General features: G+C 33.6%; 1 protein-coding gene across 1 annotated transcript in view; it reads right to left on the minus strand.

Annotated features, from left to right (window-relative positions):
- Positions 1-24,420, minus strand: part of PHF14 (PHD finger protein 14) — a 92,476-nt gene that overhangs the window by 23,195 nt on the left and 44,861 nt on the right. Inside the window, exons 8-14 of the mRNA XM_039216622.1 lie at positions 23,865-24,011; positions 22,955-23,225; positions 22,543-22,649; positions 21,339-21,434; positions 19,407-19,510; positions 17,493-17,624; positions 3,751-3,919 (exon numbers count right to left, since the gene is read on the minus strand). Coding sequence (XP_039072553.1) covers positions 3,751-3,919; positions 17,493-17,624; positions 19,407-19,510; positions 21,339-21,434; positions 22,543-22,649; positions 22,955-23,225; positions 23,865-24,011 — 1,026 coding nt within the window. The remainder of the gene's footprint in view (positions 1-3,750; positions 3,920-17,492; positions 17,625-19,406; positions 19,511-21,338; positions 21,435-22,542; positions 22,650-22,954; positions 23,226-23,864; positions 24,012-24,420) is intronic.

Consider the following 24,420-nt stretch of genomic DNA (forward strand, 5'->3'; position numbering starts at 1 on the left):
CTGAGCCACTCAGGTGCCCCTCTGCATCTCTCATTCTTACATTCCTTTATCAGGTACCTGACAAATAGAACATGTTCATCAAAAGTTTTCTGAATTGCTGTATGGATTAATGGGGGGAAGGAAGGGAAGAAGGAAGGAAAAGAATAAGAGTAATAATGATAAACATTATCCAGATGGTTATTTTCAAACTTTAGTCTGCATAAGAATACAACCTAAGAAGTCTGCTTAAACCCAACCCCTAATTCTAATTAACTAGTACTCAGATGAGACCAAACCTACGTTCCAATAAACACCCTACAGATGACCTAATTTATGCAAGAAAATCTAGGCCTCTAGAACATCATTTCCAAAGCTGGTACCATTCAATGTTCTATGATACAATAAAAAATGGGTCTTGAGGGGCGCCTAGGTGGCTTAGTCGGTTAAGCGTCCGAGTTTTGCTTAGGTCATGATCTCGCGGTTTGTGGGTTCGAGCCCCGCGTCAGGCTCTGTGCTGACTGCCAGCTCAAAGCCTGGAGCCTGCTTCAGTCTGTGTCTCCCTCTTTCTCTGACCGTCCCCTGCTCATGCTGTCTCTCTCTCTCTCTCTCCTAGAAATAAATAAAAACATTTAAAAAAAAAATGGGTCTTGAGAAAAGTGCTCTTTGACAAAATAAGTTAGAGAAAAAAGTTAATCATTATGCTAAACAGTAGTGTTTCTCAGACTTCAGTATACATTTGAGTTCCCCCAGGAGAGAAAATAATCAGACTGTATTTCCTAAAACTACTAGCCATAGAATCCTTTCTTACGTTTTACCCACACACAGCTACAAGAAGACTAAGACTTTTACACAAGAAAACAAGAGACAGAGAATACAGCCAAAGAAATTGGAATAAATTAGAAAATTTAAAAGCTTTTTTATAACTCTAGGCTGTAAGAACAAACAAGCAAACTAGAAAAATACAGGATCCTCTTTTATCTTATATAATACTAAACTATGTACACATAAATATCACTATAATATGTACAAAATTTCCCTTTATATATAACTTCATAGTTAAAGGTGGTAACACTGGTCCTAAAGATTTCTTTAAACAATAAAGAAAATGATGTTTCACAAACAGATAATCTTTGCAAACACAGACTCATGAAGTAACTGTGCTTCACTCTAAGATTTTAATAGCCGTTGATATTTGCATTGAAGTTACAGAAAAGATATTACAAATGAGCAGGCTTGGGGTGCCTGGGTGGCTCAATCGGTTAAGGTCTGACTTCATTCAGCTCGGGTCATGATCTCATAGTTTGTGGGTTTGGGCCGCAGCTCAGAGCCTGGGGCCTGCTTCAGATTTTGTGTCTCCCTCTCTCTCTCTACCTTTGCCCCACTTGCACTCTGTCTCTCTCTTTCAAAAATTAGATAAACATTAAATTATTTTAAAGAAAGACAAAAGAAAGAAATGAGCAGACATAAAGGAAAATTCTCTCTAGTTCATTTGTAAACAAAATGTATTCGTGAGGCCAAAAAAATTGTTTTAAACTAATGAGAATTATAAATAAAACAATTTCAAGTTGATCAATTTAGAGCACTAAAAATCAACTATTTAAATTATCTGGGAGAAAATTTCCACATCTGTGTCCTCAGTTTCAAATAAGACCATAACACAAACTGAATGAAATACTTGAGGTAACTTCTCTTAAGATCTCTTTAGTGATTAGATTAAATGTGTTATTATAGATTAAACAAATTTTTTTAGAAAACTGTTATTTTATGGAAAAAAGCAACAACTCTCTAAAGCTAAACAGGTAACAAAACAAAGGATGACAACTAACCCTAAAAATATCCACGTCTTCGGATGCCTTGATGGCTTAGTTGGGTAAGCATCTGACTCGACCTCAGCTCGGTTCTTGACCTCAGCTCATTTCTTGACCTCAGGGTTATGAGTTCAAGCCCCACCATTGGGACTCTGTGCTGGGCATGAAGCCTACTTAAAAAAAAAGAAAAAAATCTACATCTCCTTCAGGAGGAGGCAGATTTTTAAAAATGTCTGCCTTGGTTCAAGGTAAAAAAGTAAAAAATGTCTCACCAAAAATTCCTAACTGCAAGCCAGCCTTCATGGGATTGGGACAGAAATCGACACTATTTACATAATGGAAAAAAATACAAACACCAAACTTATTTAAAATGGTCTTAAGTTAGCAGCACGTGGGTGGCTCATTCAGTTAAGCAGGTGACTCTTGATTTTGGCTTAGGTCATGATCTCAGAGTTCAGGAGATTGAGCCCCACAATGGGCTCTGCACTGACAGCATGGAGCCTGCTTGGGATTCTCTCTCTCCTATCTCTCTGCCCGTCTCCTCGCTAATTCTCTCTCTCTCTCTCTCTAAGTAAGTAAATAATAAACAAACATTTAAAAGTAAATAAATAAAAAAATAAAATGGTCTTAGGTTAGTATGCCTCACAGACACCTGGTAATAACAAATATAAATGCTTTCTGAAAGAAATTCTTTAAACTCTAACCTCAAAAATTTTATGATGAGAAATAGACTAACAACCTCATAGAAAAACTAGAAAAGACTTGCATTTACGTTTCCTAGAAGAGAAAATACAATTTACCAAAATATACACATAGTCAAAGTCATTAATATTGCAGCAAATCACAAAATAAAATGACATACTATTTTACATGTACTGTGCTGGAAAGCATTAAAATATTGCACAAAGTAAGTTTAGGAGCAACAGTAAGATTATTCATTGCTATGACTATAAACTGGTTTGGAACACAGTGGAATTAAGTAGAAAAACTGAAGATGTACATATCCTATAACTAAGCAAATGAACACCTTGGCATATATCCTAACTCCTTGTTACCATCCTGCAGGAGACATTGACAAAAATATTCAAAACAGAATTGTTTATAAAAGGAAAAAGATGGAAATAAGACTGCCAATCTAAAGAGAAAATATATAATCTATTCTTTTAATAAAAATACTAAACATTAGTAAAAAAAATGAACTATAACTACACAGATTAGTATTTATTAATCACATCAATAAAACCTGGTTTGGAGTGCCTGGGTGGCTCAGTCGGTCATGCATCCAACTCTTGATTTCTGCTCAGGTCATCATCTCACAGTTCGTGAGTTCGAGTCCCTCATTGGGCTCTGTGGTGACAGCACAGACCCTGCTTCGGATTCTTTCATTCCCTCTCTCTCTGCCCTTCCCGAACTCATGCCCTCCCTCTCAAAATAAGTAATAAACTTAAAAAAAAAAAAAAAAAAAAAAAACTGGTCAAAGTATCAAATAACAAAAGAAGTCTGACTCCATTCATTCAAAACCTGCAAAACTATGTATTATTTATAAACACACACATTTGGAGAGTAATTACTAAAAAAAAAAAAAAGGAAGAAAAGAATGAGAAATATAAAGTTGAGGAAGGAGGTGATGTCTGCACTAGCCATGTAAGAATGTAATTACCAAGGGATTCACAGGGGACATCAAAGGCATTAGTAATGTTTATTTTTGAAGCACGCCAGTGGATACAGTGGGTATTCATTATTATTATTATGCTTTAAGTTGAATATAGAAAGCATAAAGTCTCAGTTATGTAGTCATTATGTGTATTTCATAATATAAAACAACAAACTCTTAACAATGACCTATAGTAATATACCGGTTTCTTTCTTTGACTCCTGAGTATATGTTCATCTGTTATCTTTCTTACCTCTTAATTTGGCCTCAGAATTTTGTGATGATTATGATAAACAGGGAAAAAATTACCGTGTTTCTTATTGGAATCTTCTTAGGTTCTGGAGGCATGTCCTGTGGAACAAATTTCACTGGTTCCTTAATCTGCCTCCTTGACCGTTTGGTGCCGTCTGGTAAGGTTTCCATGGCCATGTCTGCTTCCATGTCACTGCTCCCTGCCTGGTCACATTCTGAACATTGCCTACATAAAGGAAAACACGTAAGTTCATACATTTGTTTTTATCTTCTAGTGTTAGCTATAGCTTCTATTAATACAAAATTCAGATATATGTGAAAAATATATAAAAATATACACAAGTACGTGTGATCACAGGACAATGACTACATACAGAAAGATACATACACGCCTATAAAAATGTCAATAGTAAATATATAAAGCAATTCCATCTATACTCTATCATAAAAACACATGCAATAATGCTATGTGTTTAAGTGAATCCACATAAGAGATTCAGCACTGGTGGCATGGCCCAAAGCAATAGAAATCTGCCTCTCCACCTAGAAAAAAAAGCTGCACTGGCAGAATTTGTTTGGTGTAATTGTTTTAGAACTCTGGATTCTACTGAAGGCTTGTAAATTCCAGGGAAAGGCTTGCACAGGTAAATTTTCATTAACTTCAGTCAATTTCATCTCTCAGCAGAGGCAAAGCTTCCCATCTTCCAACCAAGCCACATGGCAGGCAGTTGTGCACATATTCCTGCAGTTTACACACAGCCATTAAGAGCCAAGATGGGCAAAACAAATCATGTCCTCCAAATATTGAGGATCCATACTCTGATTGGGAATTACTGCTTCTGATCACAGAAGTACAAAGAGGTAGGTGTGTAGTAAAGCCACTCTCTAAGGAATATAGTGAGGATTCTCAGAACAGAGGAAGGCAACGTGGCCCAATCAACTTCTATACACATATGCATAGCTTTCACCCAACTCTGTAACTTGAAATATGTCCAATCAGACGAAATTAGTCATCATATATGGGAGACAAATTAGTAGAAATTGCCTAAAAGGCTATACCTTGCTGCTCTTGGGGCTCAGCCTTTGTGGGGTCTTAGCCCGCTGAGCCCGTTTTGGCACAAATAAAACTGCTTCCTGGAAAGAGGAAACTCAGTGTCCTGTCTCTCTGTGCAAGAATCCTGTTATAAGTGAGCTCCTACTTGGCCTGAAATGACTTCCAGAACTTAAAAGACCATTGCCATTTGTTTCCCACCTTCATTTTTCTCTTGTCCCCTTTTGGGAGCCAGACATTAAAGATATGGACATTCAAAAATAAGTGCATATACAAGAAAAATTACAAAGAGGCCACCCTTGCCGAGAGAAAGGCTTAGAAAAGATATGAGAAGACTACAAGTTTACACCTCAGTGTGATCCTTAGCAGAGAGATAGCACACTATAATAAAAAACAAAAACAAAGCAATAAAAACAGTAACAAAACACAGCAAATGCTGGGAATGGAGAAAAATCTCAATTCCAAAGTCATCATATTATTAATTTCAAACGTCCAGTTTTTGACAAAAACTCCACAGGGAATAAGAAAAGGAAAGTATGGTCCATTAAAAGAGAGAAAAAAAGTAATAGAAACTGACCCAGAAGACCTGATGGCAGATTGGCAAGACAAAGAATTATGTTTTAAATGCTCTATGAACAAATAGAGATTGTGGGAAAAGACAAGAAAACAATTTATGAACCAAATGGAAATATCAATAAAGAGACAGAAAGCCTAAAAATAAATGAAAAAAGAAGTACTGTAGATGAAAAGTATAATAACTGAAACAGAAAACTTACTAGAAAGATTAAAAGAGTAGATCTCCAGGGGCACCTGGATGGCTCAGACAGGTAAGTGCCCACCTTTTGATTCCAGCTCAGGTCATGATCTAACAGTCCATGAGATTGAGACCTGCGTCGGGCTCCTTACTGACAGCACAGAGCCTGCTTAGGATTCTCTCTCCCCCTCGCTCTCTGCCCCTCCCCTGCTTACATGCTCTCTCTCTCTCAAAATAAACAAACTTTATTTTTTTTAAAAAAGGGCAGATTTCCAAATATACAACCTAACCTTACATCTAAAGGAGCTATAAAAGGAATGACAAATAAAGCCTAAAGATATCATTAAAGATTAAAACAGAAATAAAATATATAGAAACAAACAAAAAATACAGAACAGATCAACAAAATTAAAAGCTGTTTCTCTGAAAGAATTAACAAAATCGATAACCCCCTAGCCAGACTTATCAAGAAGATAAAGGACTCCAAAACATAAAATCACAAATGAAAGAGTAGAGATCACAACCAACACCAAAGAAATACAAACAATTATGAGAAAATACTATGAAAAATTACATTTCAACTGGGCAATCTGGAAGAAATGGACAAATTCCCAGAAACTCAAAAACTACCAAAACTATAACAGGAAGAAAGACATTTGAACAGGCCTATAACCAGGAAAGAAATTGAATCAGTAATAAAAAATCTCCCAACAAACAAAAGTCCGGGGTCAGATGGCTTCCCAAGGGAATTCTACCAGACATTTAAAGCAGAGCTAATACCTATTCTTTTCAAACTGTCCTAAAAAACAGAAATGGAAGGTAAAATTTCAAACTCATTCTATGAAGCCAGCATTACCTTGAGTCCCAAACCAGACAAAGACCCCCTAAAAAGAATTATAGGCCAGTATCTCTGACGAACATGGATAAATTAACAAATCAAATTCAGTAGTCACATGAAAAAATTATTCACCGCGATCAAGTGGGATTTATTCCTGCGCTGCTGGGGGAGTTCAATATTCACAAATCAATCAATGTGATATATCACATTAATAAAAGAAGGGATAAAAACTATATGAGCCTGTCGTAGATGTAGAAAAAGCATCTGACAAAACACAGCATCCATTCTTGATAAGAACCCTCAACAAAGTTTGGATAGATGGAACATACCTCAATATCATAAGAGCCATATACAAAAGACCCACAGCTAATATCATCTTCAATGGGGAAAAACTGAGAGCCTTTCCCCTACAGTCAGGAATAAGACACAGATGTCCACTCTTCGCCATTACTATTCACCGTAGTGCTGGAAGTCTTAGCCTCAGCAATCAGAGACCAAGAAGAAAAGGCATCAAAATCAGCAAGGAAGAAGTCAAACTTTCACTCTTCACAGACAATATGATACTCAATGTAGAAAACCCAAAAGATTCCACCAAAAAATTGCTAGAACACATAAATTCAGCAAAGTCACAGGATATAAAATCAATGTGCAGATATCTGCTGCATTTTTACATGCCAATAATGAAGCAGCAGGAAAAAAAAAAACCAAGAAATCAATCCCATTTGCAATTACACCATAAACAATAAGATACCTAGGAATAAACCTGACTAATAAGGTCAAAGATCAATACTCTGAAAACTATAGAACACTTACAAAAGAAATTGGAGAGGACACAAAGAAATAGAAAAGCATTCCATGTTCATGAACTGGAAGGACAAACATAGTTAAAATGTCTACACTATCCAAAATAATTCACACATTTAGTGCAATTCCCATCAAACTACCACCAGCATTTTTTCACAGAGCTAGAACAAACAATCCTAAAATTTGTATGGAACCACAAAAGAGTCCAAAGAGCCAAAGGAATCCTGAAAAAGAAAATTAAAACTGACGGCATCATGAATCCAGATTTCAAGCTATATTACAAAGCTATTGCAAAGACAGTATGGTACTGGTACAAAAAGAGACACGTGTATCAATGGAACATAATAGAAAACCCAGAAATGGACCCACAACTGTATGGTCAACTAATCTTTGACAAAGCAGGAAAGACTATCCAATGGAAAAAAAAGTGTCTTCAACAAATGGTGTTGGTAAAACTGGATCATTTTCTTACACCATATATAAAAATAAATCCAAAATTCATGGAAGACCTAAATGTGAGACAGGAAACCATCAAAATCTTAGAGAGCACCAACAGAAACCTCTTCGACCTCAGCTGCAGCAACTTCTTACTAGCCATGTTGCCAAAGGCAAGGGAAACAAAAGCAAAAATGAACTATTGGAACCTCAAGATAAAAAGCTTCTGCACGGCAAAGAAAACCATCAGCAAAACTAAAAGGCAACCAACAGAATAGGTGAAGATATTTGTAAAATGACATGTGAGATAAAGGGTTAGGATCCAAAATCTATAAAGAACTTACCAAATCAACACCCAAAAGAGAAATAATACAGTGAAGAAATGGAAAGAAGATATGAATAGCTTTTCCTAAGAAGAAATCCAGATGGCTAACAGACACCTGAATAGATGCTCAACATCGTTCATCATCAGGGAAATACAAATCTAAACCACAATGAGATACCACTTCACACCTGTCAGAATGGCTAAAATTAACAACACAATAAACAAGAGGTGTTGATGAGGATGCAGAAAAAGGGGAACCCTTTTGCACCGCTGGTGGGATGCAAACTGGTGCAGCCACCAGTGTGGGATACAAAAATACAGATTTGAAAGGGTACATGCACCCCAATGTTTATAGCAGCATTTATCAACAATAGCCAAACTATGGAGAGAGCCCAAAAGTCTATCAATTGATGAGTGCATAAAAACGATATAGTATGTATGTATATACACACACACACATATATACACACTATATATATATATACACACATACACACTGGAATATCAGACATCAAAAAGAACAAAATCTTGCCATTTGCAATGACATGGGTCGAGCTAGAATGTACTATGCTCAGTGAAATAACCAGAGAAAGACAAGTACCATATGATTTCACTAATATGTGGAATTTGAGAAACAAAACAGATGAATATACAGGAAGGGCAGGGGAGAGAAGAAAGAGATGGAAACAAACCACAGGAGACTCTTAATGACAGAGAACAAACTAGGTTAATGGAAGGAGGTGAATGGGAGATAGGCTAGATGGGTGATAGATACTAAGGAGGGCACTTGTGATGAGCACTGGGTGTTGTATGTAAGTGATGAATCACTGAATTCTAATCCTAAAACCAATATACCACTGTATGTCGACTAAAATTTAAATTTTTTAAAAAGTGAAAAAAATAAAATAAAAATGAAAAAAATAGAAGAATACACATGAGCAGCAAACTTGAAAGAAACAACAATGGAAATTACAAAGTCTGAGGAACAAAAAGAAAAAAAACTGGAAGAAAAGCAAACAGATCTTAAGAGGCATGTGGGATATCAACAAATGGACCAACATCTGCACTGTGGAAGGCTCAGAAGGAGAAAAAGGACAGGGAGAATGTCTGAATAATGACTGAAAACTTCCCAAATTTGGTGAAAGATGTTAATATAAACATTCAAGAAGCTCAACAAATACCAAGAAAGATAAACTCAAAGAGTACCACAACAGGACATATTATAATCAATTTTTCCAAAGAAAAAGATAAAGAAAATCTTGAAAGTAGAAAGAGAAATTTAGAATTACAAAGGATCCTTAGTAAGATTATAAGCAGATCTCTCATCAGAAATTTTGGAAGCCAGAAGGCAGTGGATCAATCTAGTCAAAGTGCTAAAAGAAAAAATAAACAAAAACCTTGTCAACCAAGAATCATATGTCCAGCAAAACTGTCCTTCGAAAGTGTGGGAGAAATTAAGACAGTTCTAGACCAACGAAAGCTGGGGGAGTTTGATACCAGCAGACTTGTCCTGCAAGAAATGCTCAAAAGAGCACTGCAGGGTAAGAAAAAGAAAAAAGAAAAAAAAAAAAAGAACACTAGACAGTAACTCAGAGCTCTTATGGAAAAATAAAGATCTCGATAAAGATTAATGCATGATCAATTATAAAAGCTAGTATTCTTATAACAATAGTTTGTGATTTCACTTATTTTTTTACATGATGTAAGAGACTAATACATTAAAAAAATTAATACCCTTAAAGCTAATATTATTATACCTGTTTTGGAAGTCCACATGCATGTTAAAGGAGGATTTAAATTAGACATACAAAGATATACAAATGACTAACAAGCACATGAAAAGGAGCTAAAACATTACTAATCATTAGTGAAATGAAAATCAAAACTGTAAGGAGATACCACCTCACATCCAATAGGATGACTATTATCAAAACAAAAAACAGAAAACAGTAAGTGCTGGCAAGGATGTAGAGAAATTGGAACACTTGTACACTGCTGATGGTACTGCTGCTGATGGTACACCTGCTTTGGAAAGCAGTATGGAGGTTCCTCAAAAAATTAAAAATAGAATTACCATATAATCCACTTTCAAAGAAATATCTGTACACCCATGTTCATGGAAGCATTATTCACAACAGCTGTGGGAGTAACCCTAGTAACTACTGACAAATGGATAAAAAGATGAGGAAAATGTAGTTCATATACAATGGACTATCATTCAATTTTTTAAAAGAAGAAAATTCTGCAATATGCTTCAATATGGATGAACCTGAAGACTTTACACTAAGTGAAATAAGCCAACCACAATGAAAAATACTGTATGATTTCCACTTATATAAAGTACTTATTATAGTAGCTAAAACCATAGAAATTGAAAGTAGAATGGAGTTTGCCAGTGACTGGAGGGGAAGGAGGAGGGGGAGCTATTGTTTAATATGTAGACAGTTTCAATTTTTACACTTAGAAATGATTAAGATGGTAGATTTTATGTTATACATTTCTTACCACAATAAAATGTTTGAAAACATTAGTTATCTTAAAAGATAATTAACACTGAAACTTCAGTCTCGATCAGTGCTGTTCAGTGGAACTTTATATGATGTTACAATTCACTATAACTGAACAATCCAGTACAGTAGCCACTAGACATATATAGCCTTTGGGTACTTGTAATGTGGCTAATGTGACTGAGGAACTGATTTTTAAAATTTTAATTTTAATCAAATTAAATTCAAGTTGTTACATGTGACTAATGGCTAACACTTAGCAAAAGTCTACAAAATGATTGTTGAAAATCTTGATATTGCCCATTATAAAAGCCCATTTAAAAATTCATGAGAAGCTGTTAAAAGTAAAATATTTTTCAAAAATTTCCTCAAATAAAAGAATGATCAGAAAATAATTCTTTAAAAGTTTAATTTATGTTATCTTTATAAAAATGGTTACAAGATAAAACATGTTTGATATTTAGTTTATATATCACTATTCTTAGTATACATCAATACTCTCAGTTTACAGCAGTACCCCTGAATGCATGTTATATTTCTCTTACCAAGTATTTTTGAAGATTTCTTGCCATTTAAAATCACACTACATCAAAACTCACATCTCTCACTCATTAATATAGTAAACATTATCAAACTAATATTTATTTTTTAAAAGTAACAGCTTTAATTTTGAACTCCAGTAAGAGTCAAATGCAATAGACCATGTGTTATGAAGATAAATACATTAATTGCTAAAATACAAATTTATATTGAAGGCCTTGATTTTAGTATCTAAAATTCCCATTCATTTAACCAAAACTGTCTAGCAAAATTTTTAACACTAAAAATGTTTTCCAATAAGAAAAAAACAAGGAAGTAATTCATCATATGTTACTTAAATATTTTTATGTCTATTGCTAGAACAACCAAGCACTTTATTCCTTGGATTCACAGATTACCATCAAAATTAAAATATAAATACAATGTATACACTAAATTGTTCCTGTTTTGTCCTTATTGAAAGATTAAAAGATTAAAGACTAAAATGAGAAGTAAACACCTAACCATATGCCTAACTGAAGTGATGAATATATTTTGAAACAATCTATTGGCAGTCCTAAATTGTGAAAACCTCACAGACACTAAATATTGTTAGTAAACAATAACAAATACAACAAACATCAAAACAGAAATGCCTATAGAAAAATATCAAATTATATCACAGAAAAGAGCCAGTTCCTTGTATTTTCAAATTATAACATTAAGTGATCATTTCTACCAGTTGATGTAGTCAGAGTTTCTCAGACAGTTCCAATTCATTTTTAACATACATGAATTTCTGGGGTATGGAAACAAGTCCCTTTTTTAGGACAAACTGTTGTTGTTTTTTAATTGAGGGTTTTTTTTTTTCCATTTTGTTTCTCATTTTGTAACTATTACCCTTCTCAAAACATTCTCTAACTTCTCATGCTCATTTCTCATCCTCACCAAAAATAATACATTTAGGTAACCAAAAAACTTGCATTAGAGCCTTCTGACAGTAGTACCATTATTCCCTGAACTCCACAAAACATTGAACAACTCAGAAAATCAAAACAAAATGTAATCACCAATGCAGAAATTTATCGATTTCCTTACAAGACAACTGACACATGATACAGTACAGAGTCCACATAGATGAACATACCACTTGAAACTTTTCTAACAGTATATTAAATACTATAGTCTCTGCTATGTATCTTTTAAGATATGAAAAAGCATCTTTGCTACATTAATCAGTACACAAGATCCTAAGAAATCTAGGATAAAGCCATGGTCTGTCCAATTCAATGTAATTAAGTAATATTTGGGAGTCAAATCATAATTATCTTTTATAATGTCAAAACACATAGCTAGCTTCTTCTAATAATCCCCTAAGCTGCTATCCAATATATTTAATACTGTGTATTTTTACTTAATATAGTCTACTAAGGGTTAGAGAATCCTGTAATTTATAATTCCCACATAAAATATTAAAAATAACCTTAAGTAATCAAAATAGTCAATTAATTAAAAAGGAATTTTAAGGTAATAAAAGTTCATGTTGGGAATTTATAGAAAAGAACAACCTTCATAGTGAAATGAAATACAAAGAGCTGTATCTTCTTTATCTCCTACACCATACATTGCAACTTATGCTCAGAAGGGGAGGTTAAAAATTTTTAATTACTAAAGAAAACTTATTTCATTAATTAATGCTAAGACAAGAAAATATACTAATTCAAATTATAGAAAAACTTATTTGCATACATCAAAGAAAAAAGGATTTTATGAATCCTTAAGTGTAATCAATGCAGTGATACTTCCGTTTCTCAAATATCATACATAATTCATGTTTTGTTTTTCTTTCCCTTTACAAGATACTTCCTTTAGTCTTCAAAGATTCCATACCATAATTTGTTTTTTCCATTATCTCTAAGCCTTTTCTCATATTTTCTCCTCTTTTTAGATCAAAATCTTCACCGGTGCCTATATAAAACTTTAGTATGGAAATAAAAATCAAAACCACAACGAGATATCACGTCAACTCTGTTTGCATGACTGTTATCAAAAAGATAAGAAATAACAAGTGTGGAAAAAAGGGGACACTCACAGACAGTTGGCAGGAAAGTATACTGGTGCAGCCACTATGAAAAATGGCATCAGATTCCTCAAAAAATTAAAAATAGAATGACCATATGATCCAGCAATTCCACTTCTAAGTATATATCCATAGGAAAATCACTATCTTAAAAAAAATCTGTACTCCCATATTCATGCGTCATTATTTATAATAGCAAAAATATGGAAGCACGCTTTGTCCATCAATGAATGAATGGATAAAGAAACTGTGGTAGAGATATATAATGGAGTATTATTCAGCCATATAAAGAAAGGAATTCCTAGCCATTTGCAATGGTACAGACAGACTTTGAGGGAATTATGCTAAATAAGTCAAAGACAAATATTGTATGATTCATTTATATGTGGAATAGTTTTTAAAACCCACAAATTCATAAATAAAGAATACAGATTGGTAGTTGCCAGAGGCCAGGGGTTGGGTGCTAAAGGGGTAAAGGTGGTCAAAAGGTACGAAATCCCAGTTAAAACATAAATAAGTCCTGGAGATGTAATATACAACATGAAGACTATAGTTAATAATACTGTATTACGTATGTTAAAGTTACCAAGAGAGTAGATCTTAAAATTGAAAGTCCTTATCATAAGACCAAAAAAAAAAAAAAATTTATGCATAGGAATGGATGTTAACTAAACTCACTGTGGTAATCATTTCACATATATACACCTAAAACTAATCCAATGTTTTATGTCAATTATCTCTCAATAAAAAAGGAAAAGAGTTAATGGAAGAAAGGGAGGATAAATTATTGAAAATGGGGAAAAACCTTCTGTAAATTCTTCACTGAAGAGTTTGTGGTACCACAGATTTTCTTTTACCTTAAGAGAATAAACAAAGGCATATCCAAAGAATAAAAGGATATAATAAATATTACTCAATTATCTAATTATCCGTCAAATACTACTCTTCAGAATATTCCTTTCTATTTTGAGAGAAAGAAAGTGAATGAGCGGTGGGGGTAGGGGGAAACAGAGAGGGAGAGAAAGAGAGAGAGAGAATCCCAAAAAGGTTCTGTACTGTCAGCACAGAGCCCAGTGTGGGGCTCAAACTTACAAACCATGAGACCATGACCTGAGCTGAAACCAAGAGAGGAATGTTTAATCAACAAGCCACCCAGGTGCCCCCAGAATATTCTTTAATTAGAAAAGGAAAGACAAATTCTGATCAGGTGGGTGGTGGAAACATAGATTACTCTAAAATTAAAAGAATTACTTATTTTCTGAGCTACTCTATTATTTATACTTACTATATATTTATACAGTTTCAGGCTTGCCTTAGAAGAATATAAAGCAGTGTCCAAGATTATATATTTATAAAGAAACATACCAAGATAACAAACTCAAGGTAAGACAAAATATATTTCTAACAATGGAAGTAAGTCCAAACAGATTCACCTGCCAAATTCCTCATTCACCTAGCATTCTTCATCTGATTTGCCCATCCCTAATCCAACCTAAGAAGTTGCTGGGTTTCTCCCCTTTCCTGCTCCTGGACAGCTAAGCATCACTGGAGAAAAACCAAACTTACTAAACTAATTCACTGAACATTCTTGTTCAGTATATATAATATATATATAATATAGACTCAACAGGTTGTTTATCTATTTTTCCCCCACAGGTAACTATTAGAAACTATCTCCCGTCTTCTTAAGCCACCATCATCATCCCAGGTCCTTTACCTCTCCACAGATTACTTCCATTTCGCTGAAAAGTCAGAGCCTGTCTAATGTGAACTTATTCAACTTCCCTACTCTCCACCAATAATTACTTCTGTATCTTTATCCATTTCTTCTTTCCTGTTACATGTCTTAAATCAGTCCAGCAGAAGCAATGAAATACTGTGGTGTGAACCAAACAGAAAGCATCTAGATCTCAAACTAGTATCTCCCAAAAGCAATGTTGATAGTGGGGGAAGAGAAAAAAGCTAGACAGCAAGTGCTTAGTCTGTCATGCAGAACACAGTCTTTGAGAAGGAAGGAAAGACTGCATAGTAATTCTAGCCAGCAGTGAACATAAGGGGCATACTAGAAAGGGTGTTACCAAGCGCACGCAGCATAAAGACACCAAAAGGAGTGATTGGTGACATTGAGAAATGTATACCAGTAGGCTTTGTAGAAATTTAAGCCAGTAACTGGCTCAGTCATGAGATAAAGGTCCAGGAACCCTTTCCCCAAGAGGAAAGCACCTTTCTAGAGCCTCTTTTCCTAAGGAAAAGACAGAGAAGAACTAAACAAACTAAGTAGGTTTAGTTTGTAGTAGGTTTAAGTTAGGTTTAGTGGTGTGTTGGTAAATATCTAACACCTCGCTCTCTATGGAAAAAGGTAGTTATTTATAGCATTGCCAATTTCTGCAGTACAAATACTCCTAACCATAGTCGATTTCCAAACACCAACATACATCAGAGAATGCAGAATGGGGAAAAGATGCATAGCAGCACACCATTACAGTTTTTCTTTTTTTTTTGTAAATGTTTTATTTATTTTTTAGAGAGAGACAGCATGAGCAGGGGAGGATCAGAGAAGAGAGGGAGACATAGAATCTGAAGCAGGCTCCAGGTTCTGAGCTAGCTGTCAGCACAGAGCCCGACACGAGGCTGAACCCACGAACTGTGAGGTCATGAGCCAAAGTCGGACGCTTAACCGACTGAGCCACCCAGGCGCCCCTACAGTTTTTCTACCATACGTACACAGTAGACTTAAGTAAAGAGCATAGGAAATAGTTAAATATTCAGGAAGTAAAACTGTTTTAATATTTATTATCTTTCATATAACTGCAAAATTAAACTGAAAGTGTTAAAAAACAAAAAGTAACTCTCATATTTGGGATACACTAAAGAAAAATATAATTCTATAAAACTCCAAAAATAATTAATTGCAAACTCAATTAACTGCAAAGCAAAACTACATTGATTACACAGGCCAAAGGAAATTTGAGAATTGGAAACTAGAAGATTCTGAAGACTTCACTTTCTTTCTTCCAATATTAGTTTCTACTTTTACTTTAAAACACTGCCACCAATGCATAGGATCCTAAGTAGTTTAAGTCTGCTGGGGAGAACTTTCACTAAAACATCCAAGGCAATGCATTTTCATCTGAAGTCCTTCCAGAAACTTACACACTGGGAACCAGAACTCTGCAGCAGAGCAGTATTAGAAAAGTTCATAATCTCATTTAAGTAGAGAACTGCATCTCTCCATGTCAAAGCACCCTGGCCCTGGAGACTACCAAACTGGCTTTCAATTCAGAAACACCCATCTAGGATGCTTATTAACACTGCTGGCAATTTTTAATAAGCTACAGCATTTTCTTAGTAAACTCTGATTTCAAAAGCACACAATATCAAAACGTGTATATATATATATAGACTCCACTACACTTGAACAGGGCAGACCAGTAGGGCTATCTCAAGAAAAATTGACAAAAGAACACTATGAAAAAGCAGTCCTGTGAAAATGGTCAAAGAAAAGAAGCTTCCTAATAAAATCAACAGAGATTGGTTTACAAGATAAGATAATGAAATCAAAAAACATGCTTAATGTGTCTGACAAACACATTACTTTTTATATAGGTTACCATTTAAGAACCTGGAGTTTACTCTTTTCTAAAACTAGAAAGGTAATTTGTCTAAATAGAATGCTCATGTTTATTCCAAAGTTTGCCATGTCCTGTGTATTTTTCCTATATACAATTGGCCTATTAAAATTTGAGCATCTATCTCTCTCGGATGAGAACTAATGAAAGGATACAGTCCATCATATGTAAACTTTTATCAAACACCTGTAATTATGCAATATACCTAAGTTAATAAAAAAGAAAACCTCAGAAACATATGTCACATGTTTCTAGATTTGCAAAGAATGGTTAAATATAATTAGCATAAATGACCAATACCAAAAGTAAAGCCTTGAGTGAAACTAATTAAAACTAATAAATTACAAATAAAAGCATGAATATAGAAGCAAGTTTCTGATAAATTCATTCAATTTCAAAACAAAAAGCTTATGAGAATTTCTTATAATAAAGAGAATAAGACACGAGACAAAATTTATGTCTTAACTATCGATAAGATACCACAATAGCCTCAATTAACTTAAAATTCCTCTCTCAAAAAAACTATTACATATTTATTCACATAATATTTTAATAAATATTTATGCCTAATGTGGTCTCACCACAAAAATAGAAAATGGGAACTAATGTGAAGTGATAGATATGCTAATTAATCTGATTCTGGTGATTACTTTATAATGTATATCAAATCATTAAGTTATATATCTTAAATATAATTTTTAATTGTCATTTATACTTCAACAAAGTTGGGAAAATATTTTTAAAATGTCAATTAAAAATGTGCTAAAAACTTTACCATGAAATATGACATAACACTTCATCTTATACTATTGAAATGGAAAGCAAACCAGTTCTACCATTAAAATCATTTTACTTACCAGTAACTGTTTTTGGTCTTCCTTGGCATCCTTGTAAGAGGAGGGTCCAGACACCCAAGGTGGTAATGGAGTTTACAGGTATCACACAATAAAAGAAGATGCTGATCATGGTTCTTCTTACAAATCCCACAACTTTGAATAAAGGCAGCAAATAAACGATTAGGATAATAACCTTAATGAAATAGTTATTTTTAGCACATTCTTTTAATTTCAAAATTTCACCTTGAATTAATTTAATGTTTCTTCTGTTAAAATCAAGTGTTTTTTCCTTCAATGTGCCTTTTTATAACATCAATAATTATTAGTTCTAAATTTTTTTGAGACTATAGAAAAATAGCTGGATCTAGTATAATTATTATTCTAGAGTCAAACTTTTCAGAGAAAGGCATATATAAGATAGTATTCTCAGGATGCCTGGATGGCTCAGTTGGTTAAGTGTCTGACTCTTGATTTCAGCTCAGGTCATGATCTCACAGTTTGTGAGATCTGTGCTGTCAGCCCAGAGCCCACTTAGGATTCTCTCTTCCCCTCTCTCTGCCCTCTCCTGCTTGCTGTAAGTAAATAAATAAACTTAAAAAAAAAAAAAAAGATAGTATTCTCAACATCATTGCTACCTCAATTTACTTATCACTTAAAACTCATTTACTATTAGCTCAGCTTTTCTCTAGAAACATAACTATTAAACAAAAAAAATTTTCCAATTTTCTACTTCTCTAAAGCTACAAAAGAAGTTAATTACAAATTGTTTGTTTTAACATTAAGTATAAACCTTTCAATGAGTCTTCAACATGTCAATAAGCTACATTTATAAATAAGTCTCTTTTCAAAATCAAACTTTGAGTCTTAAAAATACACCAATGATATTTTTGTGAGGAACGGGGAGTTTTACTATTGTTGTTACTATTATTTTGATTTTTGTTTTCAAGGAATCTACCTTTTCATCTGCAAAAAGGGCAACTTAACTACTCGTGAGAACACAAGCACCATGACTGGAAAATCAGTTTTTTTATACTGGGAACATAAAGTGTGAAGAAAAAGTTGAGAATCTCTAAGAGCCATCCATCCATGTATAGAAACAAAAATGATATTTCAAAGTTTAAAATATCCTAGGAAAAAAAGATCACATACACACAACAACGACAACCAGTACTTGGTCTCAATGCTGCTCAGAGTGAAAAAGGACAATCACTTACAATACATTCTGAAACAAAAATGAACTGTACTGTCAGAAGCACTGTGATATGAATGCTGGTTCCAAAGAATCAATTTTGTTTGGAAAAGCTGGACTGAGCCAAGAAGTCTTGGCTATGCAAAATTACTATAATGGTAAAAATTACTATTGAGATAAAAAAGTAAATAACAAAAGCACTTCTGGAAATAAAGTTATTACAACTGAGCATAGAAAAAATATAGACAGATTAAAACCTAGAACTTATCTTCATTTATCCACCACTGTACAAAGGCAGTAATTCTGATTGTATATGATACCCATCACTACTTAAAAACACATGCAAAGCTCTAAAACTCATCAAAGTAAAATAAAATATAAATGCCCATTAAATAATAGATTATTTTAATTACTTAAGAAAAAGATCATCTACATTATTTAAAGTCACTTTCCAATTCCCCCAAGAGAACTGACTGTTCATTTCCATGGAACTTTTGGACATATATCTCCACTTATTTAAAGGATACAAGTCGCTTATCTTATCATTAAAAGAGGAGCAAAAATCTCTTCTATCATTTAACATAAAAACCATCTTTGATAAAGGTTTTGATAAAATGAATTCCAAATGCATTTAACACAAATTCTAATATGAACATAATCCACTCACAAATATTTGAAGCATCTTGTTACTAAAAGTATGAGTTTAAAAACACACAATATTAATCTATTATCATTTTATTACTTGCCTATAAAGTACTGCAGGAAGAATAGATGTCTTTTGTGTGCCTCCTTCTTTTTTACTGGGTTTTCTCTCCTTGGGTGCCCGCAAAATTGCCGGTATGTTCAACTTCTATTGATTTGAACAAATGCAGTTTATTTTGTTTTAAAGAAAAAATATAAAGCAATATTCTCCTCTATTTGCCACTCAAGTCAACTAAATATGCTAGAATTGTGAGGGAGAAATGTTTTACCAGCTATTACACCAGCAAAAAGAATTAAAATGAGTTTCTTTCTCACAGTTACTCCCATTAAAAATCTATAATTACATACTTTCATCCATTTTCAGTGAAACACTAAAACATGATGAAAATTAAACCTCTACTTTAGCTTTAAAAAGTGAAAGACAAGGACAAGCATTTAAGAGCTTTAAAAAAACCACACACAATACACTTGACAAAAAGAATATTGAAGCCGTTTATTTTCCTCAACATCCCAGCAACACGGTGCTCCATAGGTTAATTAGAAAAATTATCTTATTGGACCAAACTTTCCATAAAGTGAAGGAGATTCTTTTTGGGTTTCTACTAATCTGTAGTATGCTGGCTTCTGAGACAGCAACCATCTATCAAAGTCATTTCTCAGTGGCCTGGTGGGCCGACATCTGTTCAACCAACTGGAAAAAAGTGTCATGTGAGCAGTACAAATGAATTCTACTTCTTCTGTGTATTTTACATTTGCTTAAGGAAATTTATGAACTTCTGTTAAAAGTCATTTAATAAATGACAATGCTCTTTTATGGTACCTAATACTTTACACTAAATAGAAGATTCCTGTGAGACAATCTTGCAAATCAAGCCGAAACATAATGCTAGCTTGGCAAATAAACTAATAATAGTCTTGCACTCAATATTAACTTCTCTAAATATAAAATATAAAGCACCATAATCTTCCCCAAATCCATCAACAACCTATCAATAGGAAGAAAGTTCAATTCTCCATAGGTGACTGCTCATTCTCACCTCTTAAATTATGTTATTCATTGTAATACAAGCCACATGCATCCTGTTCACAAAAGAAGCATCTTGAAAGCTAGCATAGCACAACACAGAGAATATGTATTATTCTCTAAAATATTAAGTCTACACCAATTGTATGGTAAACTGACCCTCTGTAAACTTCTGAAACAAGTACAATGAAAAATATCTTCTTTGATAAACCTCCTTCACAAATAAGACTGCTTTCATTGTAAAAGGACCACAATCAGTCTCAATCATCCTTCTAAAATATAACAGATTATGCGAATGAATTCTTAACTTATGAATTATATACACAGTACTGAAAACAGCATTCAAAGAAATCTATTTGGCAATGGTTCTTCTTTTTAACACCAAGAACTTTAACAGTCTAGATACGCTCAAGGATAAAATAAATTTTTTCATTACTACAATCATATCTACTGAGGAGGAAAAACTACACTTTAACATTCAAGTTTCAAAACCGATCTCTTACATAGCTCAAAACCAAATTAATATAAAAATGAACCACTTGAGTTTGCCTTTTAAATTTTACATCCAAAAGAAAGGGGGTGCGGGGGACTAAATATAACATAAGAACAGGATAGGACTCTGAAATTACTAACTAAGACCTAAGAAGAATGTGGTAGGAGCAAACTCATGCTTCACATCTTAGCTTCACCACAAATGACAGGTCAATCAGTTAGAGCAAAAGAAAAAATTCTGCAAACAAGATAGTTGTTAAAACAAACAAATTAAGCTACAGGTTCTCAGTAGGCAGCTTCCAATTCTCTAGATACATTTCAGGCATTATCATTATCCCAGAGGATTAGTCGGCCCTACTCATACAATTTTTTAGGTAGGAAAGTTGTATCAGAAGTCTGATCTCTGAAAATAATATAGACAATGAGTACAGAAGGAGATAGCAATTGGAAAGAAACTAACCTGCCCTGTGATTCTGCTTAGTAAGGCCCATATTCCTTGCCCTTCACTTCGAAGTTTTCCATTGAGGTTTTGTAGTTCTTCTAAAGATTCACACAGCTACAACATAAATAATCGAAATCAATAAGCCATTAAAATATATAGTAAAACACAGGAAAATTTAACTTAATTTATCAACAAATGTCCAAGAATATCTATACTTATAGTCCATATTTTTAATATACTTAAGCCACAATACCTTGAGAGATCAGGCTATCCAATGATTTAATCAGCAACACCAATAAAATGTTAAGCATTTTGTTTTATATTAGCGTTTTTACTGACAATAACAACAATACCTGTATTTACCACTGTTATAGTTTTCTACATAATTTCATACATATCCTGCTAATTAATCCTTAAAAGTCTACCAAGATGCATTTCCACCATTTTCCCAATGAGAAAACTAAGGATTACAAGGTTTCTGTGACTTGGCCAAGATCACAGAACTAGCCAAGAACCCCCAGGTCTTCTGAATCTAATCTCAGTACCCTTTCCACTACAGATGGCTGATATTGGAAACTTACCTCTTACTGATTTTTTATCACTTAAAATAACATGACAATAAATCAATATAGGTTTTATATGCTCATGGTACTTATTAGCTAACATTTTGGCTACACCTTGCTTTTATATTTTTTCTCAGTGTTACAATGAAGAGGTAGAATGGAAATTAAAATTGGTAGGTATTTTCCTTAAATCAAAAGTAACATTACAAATTCAAGATAAAAACAATAATTTAAAAGTAACTTTGTTTTCTACAAACCTAGAAAATGAAGCTCTACAGTACACTAGTTAGAAACAAATGGAGTCAGACTGGCCTCAAACGTCAACTCTATGACTTGACTACCTATGTCAGTCTAGGCAAATTACTTCACCTCTTTAGGATTCAATTTTCTCCTCTGAAATGGGAGCAATAATTACAACTCACAGTATAAAACTGAAGTGAACATTAAATGAGTTAGTATATGTAACATGCTCAAAATTGTACCTGGCACATAGGAAGTGTTTAGTGTTAGTGATGATAATGAAGACATTAAGAGTAGGAATTGTAGGGAAAGGTCTAAAAACTCCAGAAAAATTTCAAAATGGGACATAAATAGAATGCTCTAATATCACAAATGACATCATCAACAAATCATATTATGTTGTTTTGTAGCCAACTTACCTTATTATATTCCACATGGAGTTTTTCCTGTTCATTCTCTAATTTATCCTTTATATTCTTTTGCTCAGCCATATTTTCCTGAATTTGAATCATGCGCATATTTCTCTCTATTTAAATTAAATATCCAGTTTTACTTTAGTAGAAAATAAAAGCTGATATACAAATCACACAAAGGAAGAAGGTAGCCATAAAGATGATCACATGGATAATCTCACATTACAACACTTTTAACCCTATTCACAAATATATGAACTCAACATTTTACAACAACCCACAATTTTATAGAAACATAAACATGTACTTAATATGTGTAATGTAGCATGGCTAATAAATTTCTAAAAATTGACAGTATATATTTTCAGTGGCAAAGGATTCTCATTGAAAATGTGCATATATCAGTGTGTATACTGACCAAAGTAATAATTCACAAAATCAGCAGTGAGAGCAGGTTGCTTATGCTTTCTCCTTCCATCCACACTAGAACTAGTATCGGAATTGTCCACTGGGAAGATATCTGTACTGATCCCCATTAGCTCTGCTTTCCGCATCAGTTTACGAATGGCTGAAGCACTACTAGTGAGTGGTCTGGGCAATTTTTCCCTTGGAACCCAAGCCTGGGGTCTGGTGGATCGAGCTAGCTCTGCTTTGGCACGATATTGTTGAAGCCGGGCATTGATTCTTGCCTATAAAAGAGATGCATACAAATTTTAAAAGATATTAAGATGTAACATATTCCTTACGATTTCTACTTGTATCTTTAGAGATAGTAAAAACAACCAGAATTTCCTATATCAAGGCAAATTATATCTATCCACAGTTCTTAAGATATTATTCTTGGATTACAATAGATCTACTCCTATTAACGAATTCACGTCTTAATCTATGATCCAAATGGTCAGGAACCAATTCAATTGAACTAAAGTTCCTTTTCTCAATACCTGCTAAAGTCTCTATAAATTCACTTAATTTACATAGAAATACATTTTAAACAATGGGCAAACTGATCAAATCCTTTACATAAATAAACACTGGAACACACTGAAAAAAGATACGATCAACACACTGCACTGAAAGACTAATTTCTTCTATGCCACATTTTTCAATGTATTTGGAAACGTTACCTATAAAAGGCTGCTCTGTTGACTAAATGAGGAGTAACATATTCAGCTACAAACTACACTCACCATTTTTACTTTAATGATAATACGCTTTCTAGATAACTGAATTTCATAGTTATACTTCACATGTCATTGACACACACATGAGATCTGAAATCCATAACCTTGAAAGAAAAGACACGAGTTTTGGCATGAATCCCATACCTGTGCTTCTGGTGACAGTTGCTTCTCCCTCTCTTGCAAAGACATTTTACAATAGGACTGTAGAGCCAAGTAGTTTTTTCTCTTCCATTTTCTGTCTAACCTATCTGCATGTTGCTTACAATAAGCAAAAAATGGATCTGCTATATCCTATACCAAAAAACAGAAGGGGGGGAGTGAATATTTTTACTTCAAAGGGTCATAAACAACCTAACACAAGAGATAATATTTCCTTTCTGAAGAATCTCCTATGCTATTGGTTATTTCTAAAATAAATTACAAAAGTAATTTTTATACACAATGATAAAAATTGGCGCTTTTGAAACTTGATCCTGTATATCAACTTCAAATTAACAACCATTTTTTCTTTAAAAGGGCCTTGTAGATTTAAAAACACTGAAATAAAATCTTAAATATTGTATTTTGTTAAACTTGTATACTTAAAAAAATAATCACTGTCTAAAACAAATAGAATTTTAATAATCTTAGGTAAAAGACATCATTAAATATTAAAGTTATGCATACACAGATTAATATTACAAAACAATATATCCAGAAA

This window comes from Hyaena hyaena, unplaced genomic scaffold (genome assembly GCF_003009895.1).
Source record: "Hyaena hyaena isolate Hyena2069 unplaced genomic scaffold, ASM300989v1 scaffold_646, whole genome shotgun sequence".
Lineage (NCBI taxonomy): Eukaryota > Metazoa > Chordata > Mammalia > Carnivora > Hyaenidae > Hyaena > Hyaena hyaena.